This window comes from Phyllostomus hastatus, unplaced genomic scaffold (genome assembly GCF_019186645.2).
Source record: "Phyllostomus hastatus isolate PE091 unplaced genomic scaffold, TTU_PhHast_1.1 phas_contig_58, whole genome shotgun sequence".
Classification (NCBI taxonomy): domain Eukaryota; kingdom Metazoa; phylum Chordata; class Mammalia; order Chiroptera; family Phyllostomidae; genus Phyllostomus; species Phyllostomus hastatus.
In genome coordinates this window covers 56,170,280-56,193,455 of record NW_025333916.1, presented here as the reverse complement: position 1 = coordinate 56,193,455, position 23,176 = coordinate 56,170,280, and the positions used below count along the sequence as shown (strand labels likewise).

The window sequence follows — 23,176 nt, the reverse complement described above, 5'->3', positions numbered from 1 at the left end:
CAGTATGGTAGTGGCATCAAAACAGTCACATAGACCAGATTAAGCCCAGAAATAAACCCACACATATATGATCAGTTAATTTCCCCCAAAAGGAGCCAAGAATATTCAATGGGGAAAGGACAGTCACTTCAATAAATGGTGCTGAGAAAAACAGCCAGCCATATGTAAAAGAATAAAACTGGTACCACTATCTTACACTGGTCACAAAAAATAACAAACTGGACTGAAGACTTGAACATAAGATCTGACACCAAAAAACTCCTAAAAGAAAACAGGTGGTAAGCTATTTGGCAATGGTCTTGGCAATGATTTTTTAGATGTGACACCAAAAGCAAAGGCAACTAACGCAGAAATAAACAAGTGGGACTACTTCAAACTAAAAATCTTTTGCAGAACAAAGAAAATCATCAACAAAATAGAAGGGAACCTACCGACTGGGATAAAATACTACATACCGTATCTGGTAAGAGGTTAATATCTAAAATATATAAGGAATTCATGCAACTCAACAGTAACAACAAAACAAAAACAATCCAATTAAAAATGGGCAGAGAATCTGAATAGACATTTTTTGCAAAGATGATACAGATGGCCAACAGCTATATGAGAAGATGCTAAACATTCAGGGAAATGCAAATAGAAACCATGAGTTATCACCTCACACGGTTACAATGGCTATTATTAAAAAAAAGACAATACATAACAAGTATTGGCCAGGATGTGGGAAAAAAGAAACCCCAGTGCACTTATTTGTGGGAATGTAAACTGGTGCTGCCGCTATAAAAAAATAAAAATTTCTCAAAAAATTAGTAAAATAAAATAAAAACTACAATATGATCATGTAAGTTGACTACAGGGTATATATATCTGAACAAAACGACTAAAAGATACCTGCACTAACATGGTCATTGCAGCATTGTTTACAATAGCCAAGATGTAGAAATAACCAAAGTTATTTAGTCCATTGATGATCGAATCGATAAAGGAATGTGGTATGTATACAATAAAATATTACTCAGTTCAAAAAAAGGAGGAATCCTGCCATTTGCAACACGAATGGACCTTGAAGGCATTATGCTAAGAGAAGTAAGTTAGAGAAAAACAAATGCTGTATGATCTCACATGTGGAATATAAAAAAGCCAGATTCATAGAAACAGAAAACAGATAGGTGGTTGGCAGAGGTAAGGGGTGGGTGGTGGGTGAAATCAGTCAACACAAGGTATTCACTTCCAGTTATAAGATAAGTAAGTTCTGGGGATGTAAAATACAGCATGGTGACTATTGTTAACAGTACTGTATAGCATATTTAAAATTGTTAAGAAAACAAATCTTAAAAGTTACTGTCACAAGAAAAATTATAGTTATGTAAAATGTACTGAATATTAGCTAAATTTATTAACAATAAATTTAACAATACATACATATATGTATGTACTATATGAAATAGAAAGAAAACTGGTTTCTCCACTTTAAGGGTAAATGAACCAAGGCTTTGAAAGGTTATGATTTGTTCAAGGATCTGATTCCAGTGCTCTCTGTACTGCAGTGTACATCAGGCTTAATAAAGAATTTTCAAAAGTCCAATAGAAGTCAGAGAACGCCGAATCTTGTGGGTAGGGTAGGGGATCCACAGTACAGTTGATCCTTAAATAACACAGGTATGAACTGTATGGGTCTACTTATACACAATTATTATTTTTCAATTGACCAGCGTAATTCACCTGACTGATACAGTTCAAACTCGTGTACTCAAGGGTCAACCCTATGTTTGGGAATCTATGTATGTGAAGGGGCAGGCTGTAGTTATACGCAGATTTTCAACTGCACAGTGGTGGGCACCCCTAACTTCAACTTTGTTCAAAGACCAACTGCATATTGTATCATATTATATTATATACTACTATAATACTGTATATTGTATATTATATACTGTATACTATTACTCTAACACAATAACTTCTTAGTCTAAAAATGTTACTGAAACCTGCTCCCACAAGAACTTGATACAGATAGTGAGATAATGAATACTACTTGATATACTATACCATGATATACCATACTATGTATTATATTATATATACTATGATATACTATATAGTTGTTACTCTAGTAATATATTAACTACTTATATACTATGTTATACTATAATATCAAGTAGGTATTTATTGTTTTAATATCTGTATCAGGATCTTACAGAGGAAGGTTTTTATAAGTTATTTTAGAAAAAAGAATTCGGTACATTTGAGTAATGACTATTTCTTCATAATCAGGAGCAGGTTCTCTCAGAATTTTTTGCTATCTTCTTACCCCTCAATCTACAGACAGGAAAACCTTATAGAAGCTATGTCCTCAGACTGGCTTGAGATATGGAATGGAAAGGAGAGAGAACACCACTAGCATACTTTAATACATTTAATTTTTATGAAAAAACCTCTATTTAATAAACCTCTTTAATAGTAATATCAATTACCTACTAAGCAAATTTTGGATCAAAAATTATAATGGAAATCATGGACAAAAATTTTCAAAATACTGCTGGGAAATCACAATCAACAATGGCTAAGTATATATTAAGCCAACTTTTGTAATAAATATTCTCTAAACATTTCCTAAAGATATCATTGCTAGTAAAGTCTTTACAAAACTAAAAACTTCAGCTTTTTCAGAAAAGTATTTTATAAAACTAATCAAACAAACCGAAATAAATTTCCATGGAAGCATTACTAAAGATTCTGAGTATTTCAATCACATCTACTTTACCAAGAATTCCTCAACTTAGGAATTCATAAATGACGCCAAAAATTCACTCTCAGAACCAGTACTTTCTCTCAAATTTTACAGAAAACTAGAGTCCTAAATGTAATCCAACTAGATTGTTCAGTGCTACATAAAAGTCAACTAGTTAATGTATTTTAGTGATCAACATTTGGCAGTGTAACTGCCACAGTAATAACTGAGGTGAAATAAATGTCCCTAATAATGACTAAAATCAATAGCTAATCAAATAAGCACTACAGTTAAAAAACCATGATCGCAAATAGCTGGTGGTATGGGGTATTTCTTGAAAGTAGTGAGGGCAAATCATTGAAAAACAATATACTAGTTGGAAAGAAGTAGGGGAAGGAAGAAATAAACATGATTTCCTTGGATATTAAACTAAGCTATTTTGAGCCACTGGAATATAAACTATCAAAACCAAACTGTTAATGTGTAATTACTGACACTAAGCTGTTAACAACAGTTTTAAGACATGTTAATTGATGATCATGACAGTCCTAAAGATCTCATGACTTAGAACATATTGTACATTAGGATATATTAGGATAATATTCTTGGTAAAAATATTTTAACAATAAAGATATCATTTTTGCATTGAACATATTTTAACATATACTTTTAAAATGTTAAAAGTTTTACAAAGGTTATGTTGGTTCCACAACTTCATTCTTCCACTTGGAAAGGAAGAAACAAGGTGATGGTTAAAGACTTGGGAAGATGACAGAAGCAAGAGATTAGAACTGATACTGAGCCAATTTCACAATAATTATAGAGCAAAATAAAAGTAAAGAGTAAATTAAACAGACATGAATATGAGTAAGTTTCCTGTGGACCTTAATACAAACTAAATAGTTGACAGGTAAAAGTTTTTACAAAATTTAGGGAATAGGAATTTGAAAATTATGTAGCTCTTGAGCTACGGGGTCCACTGATGGAAACGTAAAGGATGAAAACACAACTTTAATTTACACACAAAAGCCTTTTCTGAACATGGTGGCAATACAGTCTCTATTCATTAAGTAGGCATTTAATATGCTCTTATTCTATATTAGGTATTATGCTAGGTACTAGGGATACACACATATACCCACAAAACTCAAATGTAACAATGTCACTTTACATTTAATATGTTCACAGAAGATAAAAAACTAGTAATCTACACCAGGAGTCTCATATCTATGCCCTACCATTCACAATTTCCAAGCTTAAAATGAATTTCAAGTTACTCTAGAGAATGAGTGTTAAGTAAAATACTTGAAGGATGAAAATTTATGGCTCTTCTAAAAAAGAAAAACAAACCTACCAAGAATTCTGACTCTAGGAATTAACTACAAAAGTATCCCAGCAGTATTCAGTCTAATTCCTTTACTTAGAAAAACACCAATATGTCAGAATAGGTGATTTTCTGTGACTCTCCAAAATAAATCCCAAGTAAAATGTATTACAAAGTGCCATTAGTCTACAACAGTGCATGTTAACTTTAAAAAATCCACAATATGTAACACTGCAATTGCTAACTCAGCAGCAGAGATCTGAAATAAACCCAAAATAATACATTACTAAAAATAATAGATACCAATTCTAAGGTTATAAAGCCAAAAAACATCTATATGCTATAATGAAATAAATCTAAGTATTGAAATGTTTTTCATAAAAGGTCCACTTATAGTTGCAGATATATTAATATGTAGATGTATGCACACATACATGTACATGCACATACTATTCTCACAGGCAGACACACCCAGATTGCCTACTTACTTACTAAAAGAACATATCAAGTATATATATATATATATATTTGTGTTAAAAGTACACTTAGGAGAAACGAGGATTAGTACTAAAAAGTTTACATTCACAGGCAGTGAAATTACATGTAAAAAAATAAACATGGGAAATAAAACAGCAGTTACTAATTAGGAGCTATATTCATTTGTTGATGTTCAGTTGTAAAGATTCTTTGTTAAAACAGAGCTTAGAAAGCAAGGCTAGCATAAGCTGACAGAGGGCAGGGGAGAAAAAGATGGTCCAGATCAAAGGACAAGAGGGTACCACTTTCCATCTCACCTTTCTAAAATTGTGTAACTATACTCTTTACTATATATATACATATGTACCACTCCCAAACTTTCAAATGAAAAATTTTAAAAACAATCTTTACCTAAAAGAAAATAGTTATAGCAATAGCCACTACATTCTAACAACCTTTTTTACAAAAAGATGCACTCAAGTTAGATAAAAACTATTAAAACTGAAGTCAATTATTTTTATAGGTCTGATTGCCATAATTTAAAATCTGAAAGTTTCACTAAAAGAGTACAAATATTAGCAACTCAAAACAAAAAAAAAACAAATTATGAATAGTAAATGTTTAATGAAGACCAAGTAAGAGTAAAAATAGATTAGTCATGACAAGTCACTTTTTTGAATAAAGAGTTCTTAGTAGTAACACTATGTTTTCAATAAGCTTTTTTTGATAGATAAGACACACAGTATTTTACAAAAATAACCATTACACCTTCTATGTCTCCTAATACACTGCAATGCTATATAATGCCACTTTCTGTGAGGATGAAAATGTTCTCTATCTGCAGTAATAAGGTAGTCACTTGCCACATGTAGCTACTGAGAATGTGAATTTTAAATTTTAGTTTAAACTAATTTCAATTTAAAAGACTAATGAAGCTAATGACTATTGTTTGGACAGCACAATTTTAAAGTTTCACATATTTGTAAGTATAAATCTAAGTTCTTAATGAATTTCTTTCACAGAATTAGAACTTAAAAATCAAATATACTCTTCTATTGCCTTAAGAACTATATCTCAATCTATTTACACTGCATGGGCTAACTAGGTTTTGCCACATAGCATCAAAAAGAAAAAAATATGTGTGTGTGTGTATGTATATATACATATATATGTATATGTATACATGCGTATGTGTATATATGTATATATACATATTGTATACACACACACGGTAGTATACAAAGGAACACAAAATTATAATATCTGCACAAACTGCTACTTTATTTTCAGCACTCAAGACCTTTTTATCCCACTCTCCCCTTCCCGAAACAATACCACCTACTTAAGTAATTGGAGAATTAACTCAGCAACCATGCCAAAAACAAAACCAAAAAACCCCACAACCCTCACAATTATTTAACCCAATCTGAGGTAAACACTATTCCCTATTACTTTTCCACAGAAAAGAGCAAAACTATATATTTTTAAAATAAAACATTTATAACTAACCACCTCCCCTGCAAAAATAAACCTTTTATATAACTTAAACTTATTAAACTATATAAATTCAAACTATTCATCGTTAGTGAACTCAGAGAGAGGTCAGTAAGAAAATAGTACTGGGACATTGTATATTCTTTAAAAATTTTTAACACTGATTTTTGTATACCATATAGCTCAAATGACATGTTAGAAATTAAAATTCAATTTATTACCTCATAGAATGGAATATCTCTACAGTCAAAACAACTTTTTAAAAGTTGTTAAAATACAACCATTCTAATCATTCACTCGATTAACAAGCAATTTTCAAAAAAATACCTAAAATAACTAAATAGCAGAGGAACTTATCTCTGTGTACCAAACAGAAAAAATTATGACTACAGTGAATAGTTCAAGTAAGAGTAGAAGGAAAAATTTTTTTATCAAGAACTTTTTATCTCTATTACTGAAAAACAATTCATTATTATTTTATAACTATTATCTTTTCATGTAGCAGTGCCTGAATTTTTGTTGTTTCCTTTTTTAAATCCTTAGTAACCCTAAAACTTAAAGTAAAACTGATTAAAATACAAATGACATCAGTATAATTATTCTTACCTTTATTTGACTTTGATGGTTTATTCTTGATAGATTTAAGGGAACTTCTTGATTTATCCTCTCTATCTTTAATAAGTTTCTGAACGTCATCCAAAGACAGTTTTTGTAGGACAACTACAGGCTTAGCTCCTTTATTTAGGTCTTCAACTAATCCCATTTTTTCTACTTTGTCTTTCTGTTCTCCTTTCATTTCCATTTTCTTTGTCTCCTGAGTAATATTGCCATCTTTATCCCTCTTGATTTTTGGAATGACAAAATTTTTCAACGCACCAGACCTGCCCCCCAACAAATAACTTGGAAAGTCTGCCTTATTATCAGGGTGTGCTTTATTACTGTCTACTTTACTCTTGTTACCCTCTGTCCTTCTGTCATCTTTACTGTTTGGTGATTTGAAACCAGGCTTATCAGGTCTTGACTTATTAGAATCTCCTTGTTTAACACGAGGACTGTCAGGCCTCGATTTTTGCTCCCCAGAAGATGGTCTTTCCCTCAAGTCCCCTGATTCATGCCTGTGTTTTCTTTCTAGTTTATCAGGTTTTGAACCATCAGATTTAATGCCATGTTCATTTCTACTAGAAGATCTCAATGTTTCTGGTCTTCGAACCCTAGACTGATCTCCCCGATGTCGGTCTGATTCACTCCTGTCGTCTGATTTTTGTTTACTATCATGGTCTCGTCTTAGTGACTCAGAAATAGATCGTCCATCGGGTCTCTGCTTTAAGGCTTCAGCTCGTTCTGATTTTAACCGAGGTGAATCAGATTTTATATCCTGTTTATGTTTAGACACTTCAGGTTTTTTCTCTGTTGATGGCTTTCCAGAATCCCTCCTATTTTCATGCTTATGTTTTGGTGTTTCAGGCCGACCTTCACTTTTTTGCTTTGGAGTTTCCGGTCGACCCTCACCTCTCTGCTTTGGAGTTTCAGGACGCCCATCGCCCTTTTGCTTTGGGGTTTCAGGACGCCCATCACTCTTTTGTTTTGGAGTTTCAGGTCGACTTTCACCCTTTTGCTTTGGGGTTTCGGGTCTTGACTTTGTTGTCTCTGATCTGCCATTATTTTGTTTGTTGTCATTTGGTTTTGTGTCAGACAGTCTATTTTCATTCTGTTTAGGCTCGGTTGTGTTGCTCTCATTTTGTTTGGATTCCATAGTTCTGCTCTCATTCTGTTTAGGTTCTTCTGTTTGTGTCTCAGTTTTAGTTTCTAACTTACTTTCACTTGATTTTGTCTCCACCAATCTGTTTTCATTTGGTTTAGATTCTGCCAATCTACTTTCATTTTCCTTTAATTCACTCTTTGAAAGCTCAGGATCAGACTTTTTTTTAGGAGTGTCAGGATGGTTTTCTGGTGTAGATTTAAGATTTCCAATAATATCTTCCTGAAGAACAGAAATAGGTGCATCATTAAATTGTTTGATTTCTTCAGGTTTTTTTATGGAGTCTGAATCCTGAGTTACAGAAGCCTGAGAGTCCACTCTTCCTGCCTGATGAAGATCAATGCTAACCATTAATGCTGGCCTTGACCCATTTCCCGTAGAACCCGTCTCCTGAGAAGCTGGTCTATTACCTCCTGTAGCACCCCCAGCCTCCTGTGGGTAAGAATCTTGTTTTCTTTTTTTCAAAGGCTTATCTGAAATTTAAAGATAAATATTCAGTATCAGTAATAGACATATATTCTTATCTTATTAAAAAACCATATGGACTTTGACTATTTTTTAAAGTCATTTTTTTAAATGTGGTGAATGCAAATGTCAATATACATATATAAAATAGTCTGCAGGAATGACAGCATTTTTAAAACAAGGTTTAAAAAAATATCCATGTTTGCTCTACCTCAGTAAATATTAGTGACTACAGTATAAAGAATTTAACAGTATACTTGTTGAGCATATAAATAAGCCTAAGAATATAAAATAAATGGAACCTAATACATTAAATACAAACATATATTTTTGTTTGTATATGTTAAATATAAACCAGATTCTCTGTATCAATACAGCAACCAGTTATAAATCATGTATTCTCATTTGTGATCATTAAAACAGTTAACCAGAAACTATGAAGAGCTATAAATCTTCTAACAAACTAAATAGAAAGTGTTAACAATACATAAGTATGGAAAAGAGTAACACCCAAGAGAAAATAGAAACCATGTCAATGGATAAAAACACAAATAAAAGTAGTAAAAAAAAAGTTTATTATTAACCTTTGATCCAGGATTCAAATTCTTAAGGTGTCAACAGCACAAATGGAATTTAAAGCTAACACACAGAAGTATATTTAAAATAAGGTAACACTGTAAGTATAAAAATAAAAGCATATAAGAACTTTTTAGATAAATCCTGCTTTAAGCAACTTCCAGTGAGGAAAAATGCTTTAGCTTTTCAATGTAAACTTCTAGGGGTCTATATCTTGGCCTCAGTAACAAATTATTTACAGTAATCTGAAATGTAAAGATAAAAATACACACACACACACACACACACACACACACACACACAAATCCACCACCACAATAAAATGTCAAGGAACTCTGAACAGTTGTGTATGATTTCTGTGCATGATTTCATGTGACTTATGAGGCTGCTAGGTCGATTTCTATAAATTAAATCTCTAAACCGTTCTTGGAAATGGTTATATTACAGCATCTTTAAGTTTTCCTGCTTTAATATTTACTTGCTACATTTCCTGGCTATGTTCTAAGAGTCATTTTAAATCATCTTTACAGGAGAACCTCTAGATTCTTTTATATATCATTAATATGTTATCTTTTAAGCAAAACAGTATGACAAGGATAAAAGTCAAACTGACCACTAAACAAACAGCCTCTTCTTGTGAGGAAATCAATTTTTTAAAAAATTTTTAATGGCAATGCTGCTTTTATATGCCAAAGGTCCATTATTTTGTTTTCAGAGAAAGAAGTAGCAGTTCATCCAGCTTTAAATCTAATAAAATATTACTAAATATTACTTCAGGTATTTGTCAGTAATTTTATAGAACTGAGTCATTCTTCTTTAGTTATTCAAAAATCAGATCTATCATCACATATACTGGTTTTGCAAAACAACTACCTGATGATGTCATCATTGTCGTAGCAGCAGCAATAAAGTATATTATGGTTAGGCTGTTTTCCCTAGTTAAAACATGGTAGAATCTTATATGAAACTTTTTGCATCAATACCTCAAAACATAAGCATGCAGAATAATAAATTTACGTTTACAAAATTTTATTTTTGTATGTTTTGCCACAGGGCACACCCAATAATTATTACCTCATAAATAGGGTACTTTATCACATTATACTTATTCCTTAAACCTTTATGACAAGAATTTAGAAATTTAAATAGTATAATTTAAGTTTTTTATATTTTTCAAAAATTATGCTTTGCGAAAGCTATAAAACGGTAACCTAAGCACACGTAAGAGCTATAATGGCAATGTTCTCCAGCATCTGACAAAATTTAAGAAATCCGTGGCTCACCCTTTTATTAATATAAGCTTTCAGGAAAACACTGAAGTATCTTAAAAGGTAAATTTTAAAGGATTTAAGTGTTGACATATCATTTACCTATTTAGCAAATAGTTTAATTTCAAAGAAATTATGTCTGATTCAGTTACCTTAAACTATAAATGCTATAATTATTTATAATAAAAACTTCTGAAAGTACTGCACAAGAGTAATGCATTAAGATTGGGAAAGATCTTATAATTTGCAGCACTGTGCATAAAGTATTGCTAAAAAAAGTTTTAATTTTTCACCTATTGAAAAGTACTTCACTTCTTCTGTAAAACCAGGAAAAATTCCATTACTGCTACAAGGATTCTTGTACACATTAAGAGAAGGCAGGTTCTGATTCAGTTGATCTAATTCAGTTCCAACATGAATTTACTCCTATAAAGTGGCTCTGAATCTGCATAGGTCACTTTTGTCTACCCACTTCTTTTATCAGTCTTCATTACATCATAACCTTCAACTAGTTATGGAAAGCCATCTCTATGAAGAAATTTTAATATTTTAGACACATTATCTTTAAGCCCTGTTTAGCATTGGGAACCATAAGATTAGCTATCAGAATGCGTATCTTCCTGACCATAATGCTTACAAAAAGATATAATTTAAAAACCAATAACACTTGCCAATCCAGATGCTAATATTCTGAAAATAAGATCCAGCCCTTAGAGAGATTCTGAACTTGATTATACTTATAAGAAACAGAGTATATCATTTGCTTAAAACTACTACAAGTGATAAGTGGAAATACTTAGAAGTAGAAAGCACAACTGTACACATAATAGCCAATTATGAAAAAAAAAAATCCCACCCCTGAAAATTGTTCTATTCCTGTTCAAAATCCCTATCTCTTATTCCAAATGACAGTAGGTAATAATTTTCTTCATACACAGGTTGCAGTGCAAGAATATTATAACGTTATAAAAAACATTAGTGTAGCTAGGCCATTCCTTATACTTGCTAACATGGAAAGTGGACCTTGGGAAAAGGTGAAATCAGGCAAAGGTAAACAAAGAGATCCCTCTTTGACAAAAGAAAGCAGGAATTTTCAGCACATGAAGGAGATATTAATGTCTATGATAGGTTATTCCAGAAGCAAAGATGAATAGCCTTTAAAAATTAATTTACATATTACAGATGTTAAAATATAAGCAAAAGACTGAGAAAAGTTCTTCAGGAATATTATAAAATATTAAGTTACAGAGAATTAATCTATCAGTATATATAAAACTGTCCAAAGAAGGAAGAAGAGGACAAAGGGAAATAATTATCCAGCAGCCAAAAAAGTGTCTTCTATGTGTGGAACACAGAGGTACGTTAGGTTCTACCACAGCCTAGGTAAAATATTTCTCAAGAGTACTCTATCCCCTTGCTCGAATTCTACAATTATCAAACAACCATATTTCTAATCTTACAAAGTAAGATTTTTAATTCCTGGTCTATTGAAGGGAATGCTTCTCCCATGACAAAAGGATATAACAGGAAATAAGCTCAGACCCTAGAATAAAGCTCTCAGTAGAACAAAGTAGTCTTGTTTGGTCCTTACCGCCACCAATGCAATGGTTACTAAAAAGCAGTGCCAAATCTTAGAATACAGTAAATATCAATTTACTATTTACTCCTAAAACGCAGTGGTTACTAATGATAAATTCATTTCAAAAAGTATTTCATCTCTCAAGAGCTGACTAAAAACCACCACTTCAGAAAATTTTGTTTTTATTTATGGTCTCACCTACAACCTTGTAACAATGTACCAAACATTTAATCTTTCCAAAATCTCCAAGATAATTGCTTATATATAAAAGACTATCCCATCACACAATGCAGAAACAGAATACAAAATTACAAGGATCAAATCAAAGGAATTAGATGGTACCTACATTCCAAAGGTTTTCAAGTAAAGCCATGGGAACATGGCTTTCAGAAAACGAGTTACGTCAGGTCAGCAAAATCAGCATAATTGATATACATACTAAATTCATCTAAAGCAAACCAAAAGTAAGATAGCTCTTTTTTTAATGCTATAGCACCAGATATCTCTGTAAGTCAACTTACAGAGCTCAAAATTCTATTAGCTCTGTTCGTTAAACTTTTAATTATATTTGCTATAGCCATCCCATCACAGGTCACAGAGAAAATTGATTAGATAATTAAAGGTAAAATATATACTACAAGTTTCTGAAAGATCAGTATGCTGTTTTTTGACTTTGTTACTCTCTCAAAGCCAAGTTAGAGGTCTAAAATGTTTGCTAACGGACAATTAGCCTTATTTACTATCCTTATTTTAATTCAAGTTTTAAAGGTAAAAACTTTGGTTTCAACAAATATGATATAATAGAAGTCCAGGAAAGTTAAAAAAAAAAAAACAAAACAAAACAACACACCCCAGTTCATCATTTCCTCTGTTTGTAATCACCACCAAGTAAAAAATCATTTAAAAAAGTATACTCCTTTCTAAGAACACAATTTTCCAAAATAAAGATTAAAATGCCATGAAAAAATGCAGCTGTCAAGGCATCTAATAATTCTTGGTCAAGAAATTACAATTTTATGTTTCTTGCAAAACTATCATAGAATTTAGGAATTTGGAATGTGTTAATACTATCAAGAGAAGCTGAGTAATATCGCTTTCTTCATTTGACATACATATACTTTTATAAGAGATTAGAAGAGGAGATACACTTTAGAACCCACATGGTATATTTATTTTCTGAACCCCACACTACTATGAAAAGAGAAAGAACAAGCAACACTTTATTTCATCCTTAATGTCAATGATTTACCATTTAAAAAAAATCCCAGTTCCCCATTCAATAAAATATCAATTTCTTTACTTGCATCTATCTGTGATTTATATATTTAGTAAACATTGTAATGCAACAATGAGTAAATATAGTCTTAAAAACAAAGAACATTTTTAAAAAAGCCATCATGACAGGAAATAAAGTACAAATCTTCAGTATATTTCTTAGCATAGAAACAGTTATCTAGAAATGATCCTGTCACATATAAAAAAAATCATATATAAAAATGAGTTCTCTTAACATTAAGTTTTATTTTATAATTACCAAAAAATGATAAAGACTGTAAATCAATCTAGAATATTTGTAAAGTTAAATCATAAAGTATGCTTTGGTTTGGATAGTCAAGTATATATATATATATCTATATATGCATCTGTAAAGATAGCAAATTCATATAAATAATAAACAGTAATAAATAATATTACTAATTTCAATCACTAATTCATCAGTTCCTCTTAAATAATCAAAAATTTAATACAAAGCTACTTTCATTTGATTATAATTATTTATAAAGCATGAAAAAAGCCCATAAATCTACAGAACATGTGTCTTGAATCTCCATACTAATATATTAGTCAGACAAAAGGGAACACTTGACTGTAATCACAGACAAAAGATATTTGATCCTTAAGGTTTGCTATTTAATATTAATTTAAAATTATTTTCATAATTTTTTTTACTAAAAAAGAAGTCACATTATTAAGAAGTGGTAGGAGTAGAAACCAAGGGAAAAATCTAATTGCATAATATGCATACAGAAAAACTTTTCTTAAATGTACTGATTCAAATTAATTCTATAGTAGTTAACCATGTTTTGGCAGAAAAAAGCTGAAGATGCGAAACTGTATTAACACAACTTGTGAAAAATGCATGTGATATAAAAATGCTAATGCTCACTTTAGTAGACAAGCACAGGAAAAATCACTTGGTATATAAAAGATGGATCTGTCATATAGAACTACCAAATCTCAGTTGTTTCAGATAAAAAATGAAATTAAGAATCTGAGGTATGAGCATTAGTAATAAATATATAATTAAAGAGAGACATAAAGAATTATAAAATACAATTAGAAAAAGAGAAACTTAAAAAAACTATTTTTACATTATAATTATATATTTGCCCAGAGTAAGAAGTAGTAGTAATGAGATTATTTTACCTTTATCTTGAACTTCTTTTGAAAAGCGTTCCCTTTCAATAGCTGATTCTCTCTCTATTCGCTCAATTTCAGCCCATGCGTCCAATTCCACTTCATCATATATAGGTCCCTGCTGTGATACCTGTTGCTGATTCTGTACTACAGGAGTCTGGGGCTGTTTTGTAGCAACTGAAGTGTTCTGTTGTAAAACAGGCACTTGATTTGCTGGAAGGAATGCTGTTTGTTCTTGCTGCGACAAACACTGTGCAGCATTTAGTGGGCGGTTTACATCCTGTGGAGTAATGGGTGTTTTTGAAGTCTGTCCTGGGTACTGCACATTAAAAGGAATATCATTTTCTGAAACATTGCTATTTTCCATACCAGGAAGCATATCCTCTTGCTGGTCCATGTCCGAAGACCTTACACGAGAAAGTCTTAATGTAAGTTTAGTAGAGTCCTTAGATGGAGAGCTAATGATATCATACATTGCAGCTTTCTCACTCTGGTCTTTTTCATCCTTGCCTAATTTCATTTTCTTTTGCTTCTTTTGTTTTCTTTCTGGAGAATCTAGCAAGATATCTGGTGGAACATCTCGAGGTGATGAACAAGGTAGAGGCTGAGATGGTAGGATTAATGGTGGTCTTGACCCTAGAAACAAAATTCAACAGACAGGAATGAACACTTGTGTTTTACATATTCTTGACCCTAGAAACAAAATTCAACAGACAGGAATGAACACTTGTGCTCATTTATATATTGTGACAGAAATAAGAAGTGAAAATATAGCAATGCTAGAAAAAAATATTAGAGAATTATCTAATCCAAGCTGCTTATTTAGAAAAGACAAAAAGAAATCCTGAAGACTTGGCCCTCATGGCCTGTTAACTTGCTGGAAGATGATCCAGGTTTTTTTTGTGTGTGTGTGTGTGTTTTTTAAGGTTTTTTATTTATTTATTTTTAGAGAGGGAAGGGGGGGGAGAGGGAGAGAGGGAGAGAGGGAGAGAGGGGGGAGAGAGAGGGAGAGAGAGAGAGAGAGAGAGAAACATCAATGTGCGGTTGCTAGGGGTCATGGCCTGCAACTCAGGTATGTACCCTGACTGGGAATCGAACCTGTGACACTTTGGTTCACAGCCCATGCTCAATCCACTGAGCTACGCCAGCTAGGGCCAATGATCCAGGTTTATAATGAACTATGAGTATCATTTTCCAGACCGGTATTATTTCTATTTTTGTGCCAATAAAATATAAATACTAAGCTTGAAAACAGCAAAATAGTTCAGTTTCTAAAGGTGATACAACACAAATATTCTGGGCATGATGATCTCTATTCTTTCAGTGACCATCTAGAAAAATATTATCTGAAGTAAAAGTAAGTCTGTCCAACTAAAAAAATAATAAATTAATCCTACTGACTACACTCATATGAAGAATGACTTGTATAAAAAAGAAAGTGTAAAAATTACAATTATTAGTCTTTATATACTTCACAAACTGGTGGTAAAGTACTGATTTTTATACCTTTATGTGGTCTTTTTCTCTCCACTTAACATCATTTCAATTAGCAATGTTAATATATTTGAAGTGTGATATATACAAATAACTTTTTAGAGGACATAACTATTGTGTAAAGTGTGACAAACATGTTATTGGAACAATTTACTACAAATGTTAGTTTGAAATTTTATTAATAAATAGTATTTTTAGATCAAGCTTATATAGGACAATAAAAAAATAAAACTAAGAGTTTTGGACCATTTATTTTGTGTTAGAGCTTGCACAAGGTACTTTGCGCATCAATTCATTTAACTAATTCACAAAAATCTTGAATATTTTATCAATACTTTTTGCAAAAAAGAACATGAAGCTTATAGAGGTTAAAAAATTTTCCCAAGGTTATATAGCTAACAAACCTGAAAAAAACAAAAACAAAAACAAATTCTAAACCTAGATTTGTCTAATGTTTGGATTATAATACACCATATTGCCTTTGTATTTAAAATTGATGTGGCAAGTGATATATATAATATTTTAAACAAACTTCAAATTCCAATAATTCACTTAAAAATCAAATTAGACTGATGATTCATTCAACCTTTAAAACTAGCTGAAACACACCTCTTTAACAAAAGTAGGTTTCTGATAAATAATTGTGCTCAAGGAGTTGTTCTAAAGTTTTCTTTCTTTAATCTAGAGTTATCCAGCTACCCACCCACCCATCCATTCTCAAGAGTTAAAGGAAAAAAGGGCTGGTTAACTAGATCAACCAGCTATCCCCATTGTTATTTCTCCCTGGCAGTCTGAATAACTTCTTACCCTAACAACATTTGTGAGCTAACCTACAAACAGAGGTACTTGGGAAGTTGCTCTCCCTTTCAGAAGACGGTTATTTTCATTCCTGAAAATTTACAGAATTATAAAATTTGAATGGCTCATAAAAGTTCAACTTTCATCTCATGAAAAATGTCCTGATCAAAGAGTTGGAACAGAATCTGTGAAAAAAATATATCTTTACATTAATAAGAGGTAAGCTAGTCCATGTTTTAGATGGCTATAATTAGGAATTCTCACGAATAGAGAAAACTTATTGTCAGCTATATTACAATTAATTACTAGCTAATTCTTTACAGTGGAGTACAGTTTCTCCACCAACAAACTGGTAATTCAAATAATCACACTTTAATTTTAAGTATGTCAAAAAATAGCCCAAACCTGAATTTAAATTCACAATTTTGTGAATCTATTATACACAGAACACTACACCAGGTTCTTTGGTAATTCAAAGGTAAACAATATAAAATTCATGTCAATATGACAGCACCAGATAAATTGTCAGAAAAAGTATAAACTAATAGCTTGAAGAGATTAGTGGAGGGTCCATGGAAAATCACCCATTAACTTAGAACACAGAGAAAATACAGGATTCTAATTAGAAGTGAAGATAGATGTAAGAGATCTAGGGAAGTAACACTAAATCGGCCATATTTTGATAAATGACTACCTAAGAGGTAAGAAGACTTTAAGATGATTCAGGACTGGGATAGCATTACAAGAAACAAGAACGGCAGGAAAAAAGTGAGAACAATTTTGAACATGAATGTGAAATACCAGCTACACATGAGAAAGTTTTGCCTGGAAATGACTGGAAATAACTAGAGTCAAAGATACAAATGTGGGAAATGTGTTCATAAAAGTAATAAATGTTGTTACCAAAAGTGAGTAAAATAACCAAGAAAAAAGTACAATGAAAGATAAGCTTAATAATGGAAATCTTGAAAAATGAGTGAGTAGAGAGAAGAGGTAATTTTTTAAGAAAAAGATTTTCTTAAAATCTTTTTTTTTTTAAGAAAAAAAATCTATGAAAGAAGTAGGAGGAAAACAGGTAGACTGAATGTCAAATAAGTTTTATTGGGAGGGGTATGGACGATAGAGAAAGCTGATCAATACTTTCAAATGTCTAAGTAAGGTAAGACATTTGTGGTTTGTAAAGAGCGCTGGATTTCTCAGTGAGGACTATATTGTATATATCTAAAAACACTATCAGTAGTTTATAAGGATAAGTACAGATTTGGTTTTCTTCCTCCAATAAATGAAAACAACGGACAATTCTTTTTGATATCTGCATTAAGAAGTCTGAGTTCTTTACTCAACTTGAAATATGAAATGCTGAAAGAAATTTCAGTTACAGGAATACCTTTAGGAGTTCCATCACTTCCAGCAGGGGAGCACACTGGCTGTGGAGACCTCAATGGAAAAGATGTAGCATTCCTCAATGTTGAAGAGTCTCCATCCTAAGAATAGAGTATAAAATTTGTATCTTGAATGATAGGAGAGGCTTTATAGAAATCTTAAAGAGAACCAATAAAAGACATAAACTACTGACAGGTAAAGTGTTGGTACCAATTCAATAGCATAATTCTTCTGCACTTTCCTGTTTTCTTCATGGTATATCTTAGAAGAATTGAAACTGTATCCAAAAGAATCAACAGCCTACGCATGGCAATGAATAAGAAAACTGGTATTACTAGTACGCTCCAATTTTGTTTGCTATTTTCTACAAAAGGAGCTGTGAACACCCTACCCTACCAAGCCGTGAATGTCTTGAGGGCAGACTCCACTGTCATCTCTGGTATTTCCTTAGATACATGTAACTTTGGTGGTATGTGACAATACCACTAAGCCAATAACAAGACAAAATTTCCATAACATGAAATATTTTAACAACATCAAAGCAACATTAAATTTCAGGGGAAAAGTTTTATACAGGATTTAGAGGGAAAAAGAGCTAAGTACTAATAAGTACAGGTTCATTATTTAAGAGAACATTTTTATGTGAGCATATATTTAAAAATGAAATTATATTTTATTAAGAATGTAAACCTCTAGACCAGGGGTTGGCAAACTTTTTTGGTAAAGAAACAGACAATACATATTTTAGGTTTTCTAGGCCCCATACAGTTTCTGTTACATGATGTTCTTTGCTGTGGTTGTTTTTAAACTCTTTGAAAATGTGAAAACCATTCTTAGTTTGTGGTTCAGCCTACTGGTCAGTTTACCAACCCTGATCTAGACTAAGCTTTGTGGGTACAGAAACCATATTTCTCATATCTATTTTCTCAGACCCAGTATAATTCTTGACAAACAGATATCCTTTATGGAATTAAAATACTAGGTTATGAGACAAATATTAGAACTATTTTATTACCTTAATGACAACTAATATATTACATACGTCACTACTTAGCCTGTGCACCATGTGTAGGTAGTCATCACTTGAGCCATGTCTAGGATTATCAGCATGATGATTAGCTGAACTGCCAGACAACGGACCAGAAACTTTATTATCATGTAGGTTTCTCAAACCACCTGCAACAATGGGACTTGATACCGATGCTGAAATTAATAAGAATTAAAAAAAAGCTTTATAAAAATAAACTGTTAAAATTCTTAGAGGACAATAATTATTCACAAGAAATATTTTAAGCATACAAAAATTAAGAGAATAATATAACTAGCACTCATGTACTAACTATCCAGAGCTTGATCAAATCTTAACACTGTGTTACATGTCATTCGGATCACAGTCATGTGGCATAATGACGTTTTAGTAAACAATGAACAGCATATATGATGATGGTCTCATAAGATAATGGAGCTGAAAAATTCCTATCACCTAGTGACATCGTAATGTTGTGGACACCATAATGTTATGGTGCAAAGCATTATTTACTTGTTTGTGGTGATATTGGTATAAACAAACCCTATTTACTACCATGTTACAGTTGCCAACAGTATTCAGTACAGTAACATGCTGTACCAGTCTGTAGCCTAGAGCAATAGGTTATACCACAAAGCTTAGGTATATATAGTAGGCTACATCACCTAGGTTCCTATAACATACTCTTGATGTTCACACAATGGATAAATGGCCTAACGGTGCATTACTCCGAAAAATGAAGTAAAACATTAGATATGATTGAAGCTTTCCATACATTAGCACATTCTTCTCCTCTATTTCCTTTCAGTTACTCCCTAAAATTAACACTGTATTTTAGAGTTCACTCTACCTGTATCTTTACACCTTTGCTGTGAATATATTCCTAAATACTTGGTGTTGTTTTGTGCATTGACTTTATGTAAATGGTGTATAGTCTTCTCTAGCTTGCATTTAAATCCAATATTATTTTGAAATTTATCTATTTTTATACATGTAGTGATAAATTCATTTATTTGAAAAACATATTCTGCTGAATAAATGCACACAATTTATCTATTCTTATGTTACATGTTTAGATAGCTTTTTGCTGTAATGCATATTCTTGCATAAGATTTTTTTTTGGGTTACGAATGTATTAAGAAGTGAAACTGTTGGATATGTCAATTTTGAAACCCTGCCAAATATTAACAAATAGCTTGCCAAATTACTTATGTCTATTTGTACTCCACTGGTAGTACAGGACAGATAGTATAGGACAGTTTTGTCTTATACTACCAGTTCTTACTGTCCTGTATCCTTGCCAACAATTTTTGTATCTGAGAATCGGAAATGTCTCTTGACTGTTACTTATATTTGTGACCTGGATTAAAAGCTAAACCAAGCATCTTTTCATATGTATTGGCCATTTGGATTCCCTCATCAAGAGAAAATCACAAAAAGGTAGTTTCCTATATTTTCTTTTAAAGTTTTAAAGTTTTGTTTTTTCATATTTGATCTTTAATGCACATAAAATTTATTTTTAAGAGTAGTATGAGACAGGAATCCCAATTTTCCTTTTTTCCATATAGGTAACTGTCTCAGAAACCACCCTTTCTCCATTAAGATATAATACCATATGGATCAAGTTCCATTTGTTCATGGTTATGTTCCAAGACCTCTTTATGAATTTCCACTTCACCATATTCTTCTTTTCCATGCCTGGAGCAGTATTATAATAAATCTTGATTCCTATTAGATTGAGGTACATCCCATTACATTTCAAACGTATCTTGCCTATTCTCGAATTTTTATTTTTTCACATGAATTCCTAGAAGAAGCTTAAACTGCATAAAAACCCTGCTAGGAACTTTTATTAATATGGTATTAAGTTTATAGATTTGAAAAAAATTCCCATCTGTCCCCCTCTACCTGTGAAGTGGCATAACTCTTTCCTTTCTTAGGTTTTTAAAAATATCTCTATTTAAAGTTTTATGATTTTCTCCACACACAAAAAAATACTCCTAGGTTTCTTATGCTTTTCTTTGAAACTGTTAATATTTTAAGAGTATATTTAAAACCACTTATTTTAGGCTTATAAAAATGCAATTCAGTTCATTATTATGATCTTGTATCCAGTAACTGTGTGGAGTGCTTTTATTAATTCTATTATCTTGTTTGTAGCTTCTCTTAGATTTTTCTATGAAGATAACTGTATCAACTGAAAATAATACTTTTCATCTCTTCTTTACCAATAATTGTATATATATTTTTATGCTCATCTTTTTATATTGACTAAGACACTCACTAACTAGTAAAGTAAGTCACACACTAAATAAAAGTGATGATTATAAGCACTCATATTCTATCCTGGATTTCAAGAAAAATGTGTCTAATTTTTCATCATTAGTAAAATAGCCCTTATCAGGAAAAAGGCTGCCAGAATAAGGCTGTCCTAGTCTATTCAGTGAAAAACTTTTAAAAACCATAAATGGAAGTTAAATTTTACTGATTGATGGAGTGATGAGAGACAAAAACATCGATTTCTTACACCACTCACTTACGCATTCATTGCTTGATTCTTGTATGTGCCTTGACAGAGGAAAGAACACACAACCCTGGCATGTTGGGATGGTACTCTAACTAAGTGAGCAACCCAGCCAGGGCTGGAAGTTCAATTTTTTTTTAATGCTCTTTTAGCACTTAGTAAGAGGCTCACAGGATCCCCATCTCCTTAATCTGAATTAATTTTCTAATATTAACCAATCCATGTATTTCTCATATACATCCAATTTTATCACACATGTTGATAACAGTATTCATTTGGTTTGGTAATAGTTAGAAATTTTGTTTCCATGTTCCTAGATGATGGCTGGAATGTTTTATGATTAGAACATCTCTTCCTTAAATACTTGCTAGAACTTGTGATAAAACTGCCTGGGCATAGTTTTATCCCCCCCGGCCTCCTTTTAAAGGAGTTGGATTTTGAACTACAGAAGGAGGTACATACATTTTAAATTATGTAGATATTGTCAAACTGTTCTCTAAAAAAGGTTATACCAATTTATACTTCTATGAAGACTGTGAGTTCAATTTTCCCTGTACACTTGTTGATTCTAGGTATCATAAATCTATAAGGTATTTACTAATCTGATAAGATACAAAATGGTATTCCATTTTAACTTTCATCCACACCTCTTTAATTGTGAGACAGGTTGACCAAATGATCATGTATGTAACCTTTCTGTATCCAATTTGCTTTTCTTTTATAGCAAATTATGTGTTTACTTCTTTAGTTTACTTTTGTCTATTTTTTATCAATCTTTTTAAGATGCTGATATATTAAAAATCAATACTTTGTGATTGTAATACATTTTAAAAATGCTTTTCTCCATATTTACTTGTCCTTATTTATGTTCTCTCCTCTTACACACAAATTTATAATTAAATCGTTTTATTTTCCATTTTTAGAATCCAGGTTTTAAGTCTGTTTATAAATAAGGCCTTCTCAACTCTTAAGTAATTATCAAAAACTCACCCATGCTTTTGTCTTATAATTTCACTACTTAAAATACAAACAGGTGAATACTTCCCCTATCTAGAACATTTATACTCAAGATGACCTAGGAATCCAACTAAAAATTTCCAAATGCCTAGCCAATCAATCCAACATGATTTACTAAACAATCTCTTCTTATATACTGATTTAAAAATGCCATCCTGAGAACGACAATTAAAAAAAAAATCACCATTTTCCTATGACCGGTTTGAGAACTGATGAGAATCATTGGACATTAAACTCTTTAGGTAAAAGAGTAATAGGGACAGGATATTTACACGATCTCAAAATATTCCCCTTCAGATTACTTGCTAACTGCAAAGAGTAAAAATAATGTACTTAAACAAAGTGGTCACCACCTAAACACCATTAATACCGGGACCACACGATATTATGTGCCTTCTGATGTGATGCAATATGAAGTGCACATTATTTATTTACTTATCTAGTAGTCTTGCCAAAAATATGTAACTAGAAACTAATAAAGCTTTTAAAGATAACTTCTAGTCCATAGGAAATATAAGGAATATATGAGCAAATTAAGTAACACTATGAGGAAAGAGTGAAGTCTAGAACATGAGATATTCTACAACAAAAGGAGCACAAACTCAAAAAACCCCCCAAAAATCACTGTTGTGAGGAAAAAAGATGTACGAGTCAAACCCAATGTGTGAGAAACTAAATTAGACCATGCTTTGAAAAGAGGAAAGGTTATGAATGACATAGTTGGGACAATGGGTGAAAACTGAATGCAGACTAGATATTAGATAATACTACAGATATTCTTAATAATTTTAGGGTAAATAATGACAGTTGGTGTTTACATAGGATAATTTCCTTCTTTTTAGCAG

The 23,176-nt window shown here is 31.8% G+C and overlaps 1 protein-coding gene across 3 annotated transcripts in view; it reads right to left on the bottom strand.

The window, feature by feature from the left end:
- Positions 1 to 23,176, bottom strand: part of NIPBL (NIPBL cohesin loading factor) — a 187,243-nt gene that overhangs the window by 75,604 nt on the left and 88,463 nt on the right. For 2 of the 3 annotated variants that reach the window (XM_045848349.1, XM_045848348.1), the window contains exons 7-10: positions 18,806 to 18,966; positions 17,768 to 17,864; positions 14,098 to 14,724; positions 6,630 to 8,255 (exon numbers count right to left, since the gene is read on the bottom strand). In XM_045848349.1, coding sequence (XP_045704305.1) covers positions 6,630 to 8,255; positions 14,098 to 14,724; positions 17,768 to 17,864; positions 18,806 to 18,966 — 2,511 coding nt within the window. The remainder of the gene's footprint in view (positions 1 to 6,629; positions 8,256 to 14,097; positions 14,725 to 17,767; positions 17,865 to 18,805; positions 18,967 to 23,176) is intronic. The other variant, XM_045848350.1, reaches the window with a different exon arrangement.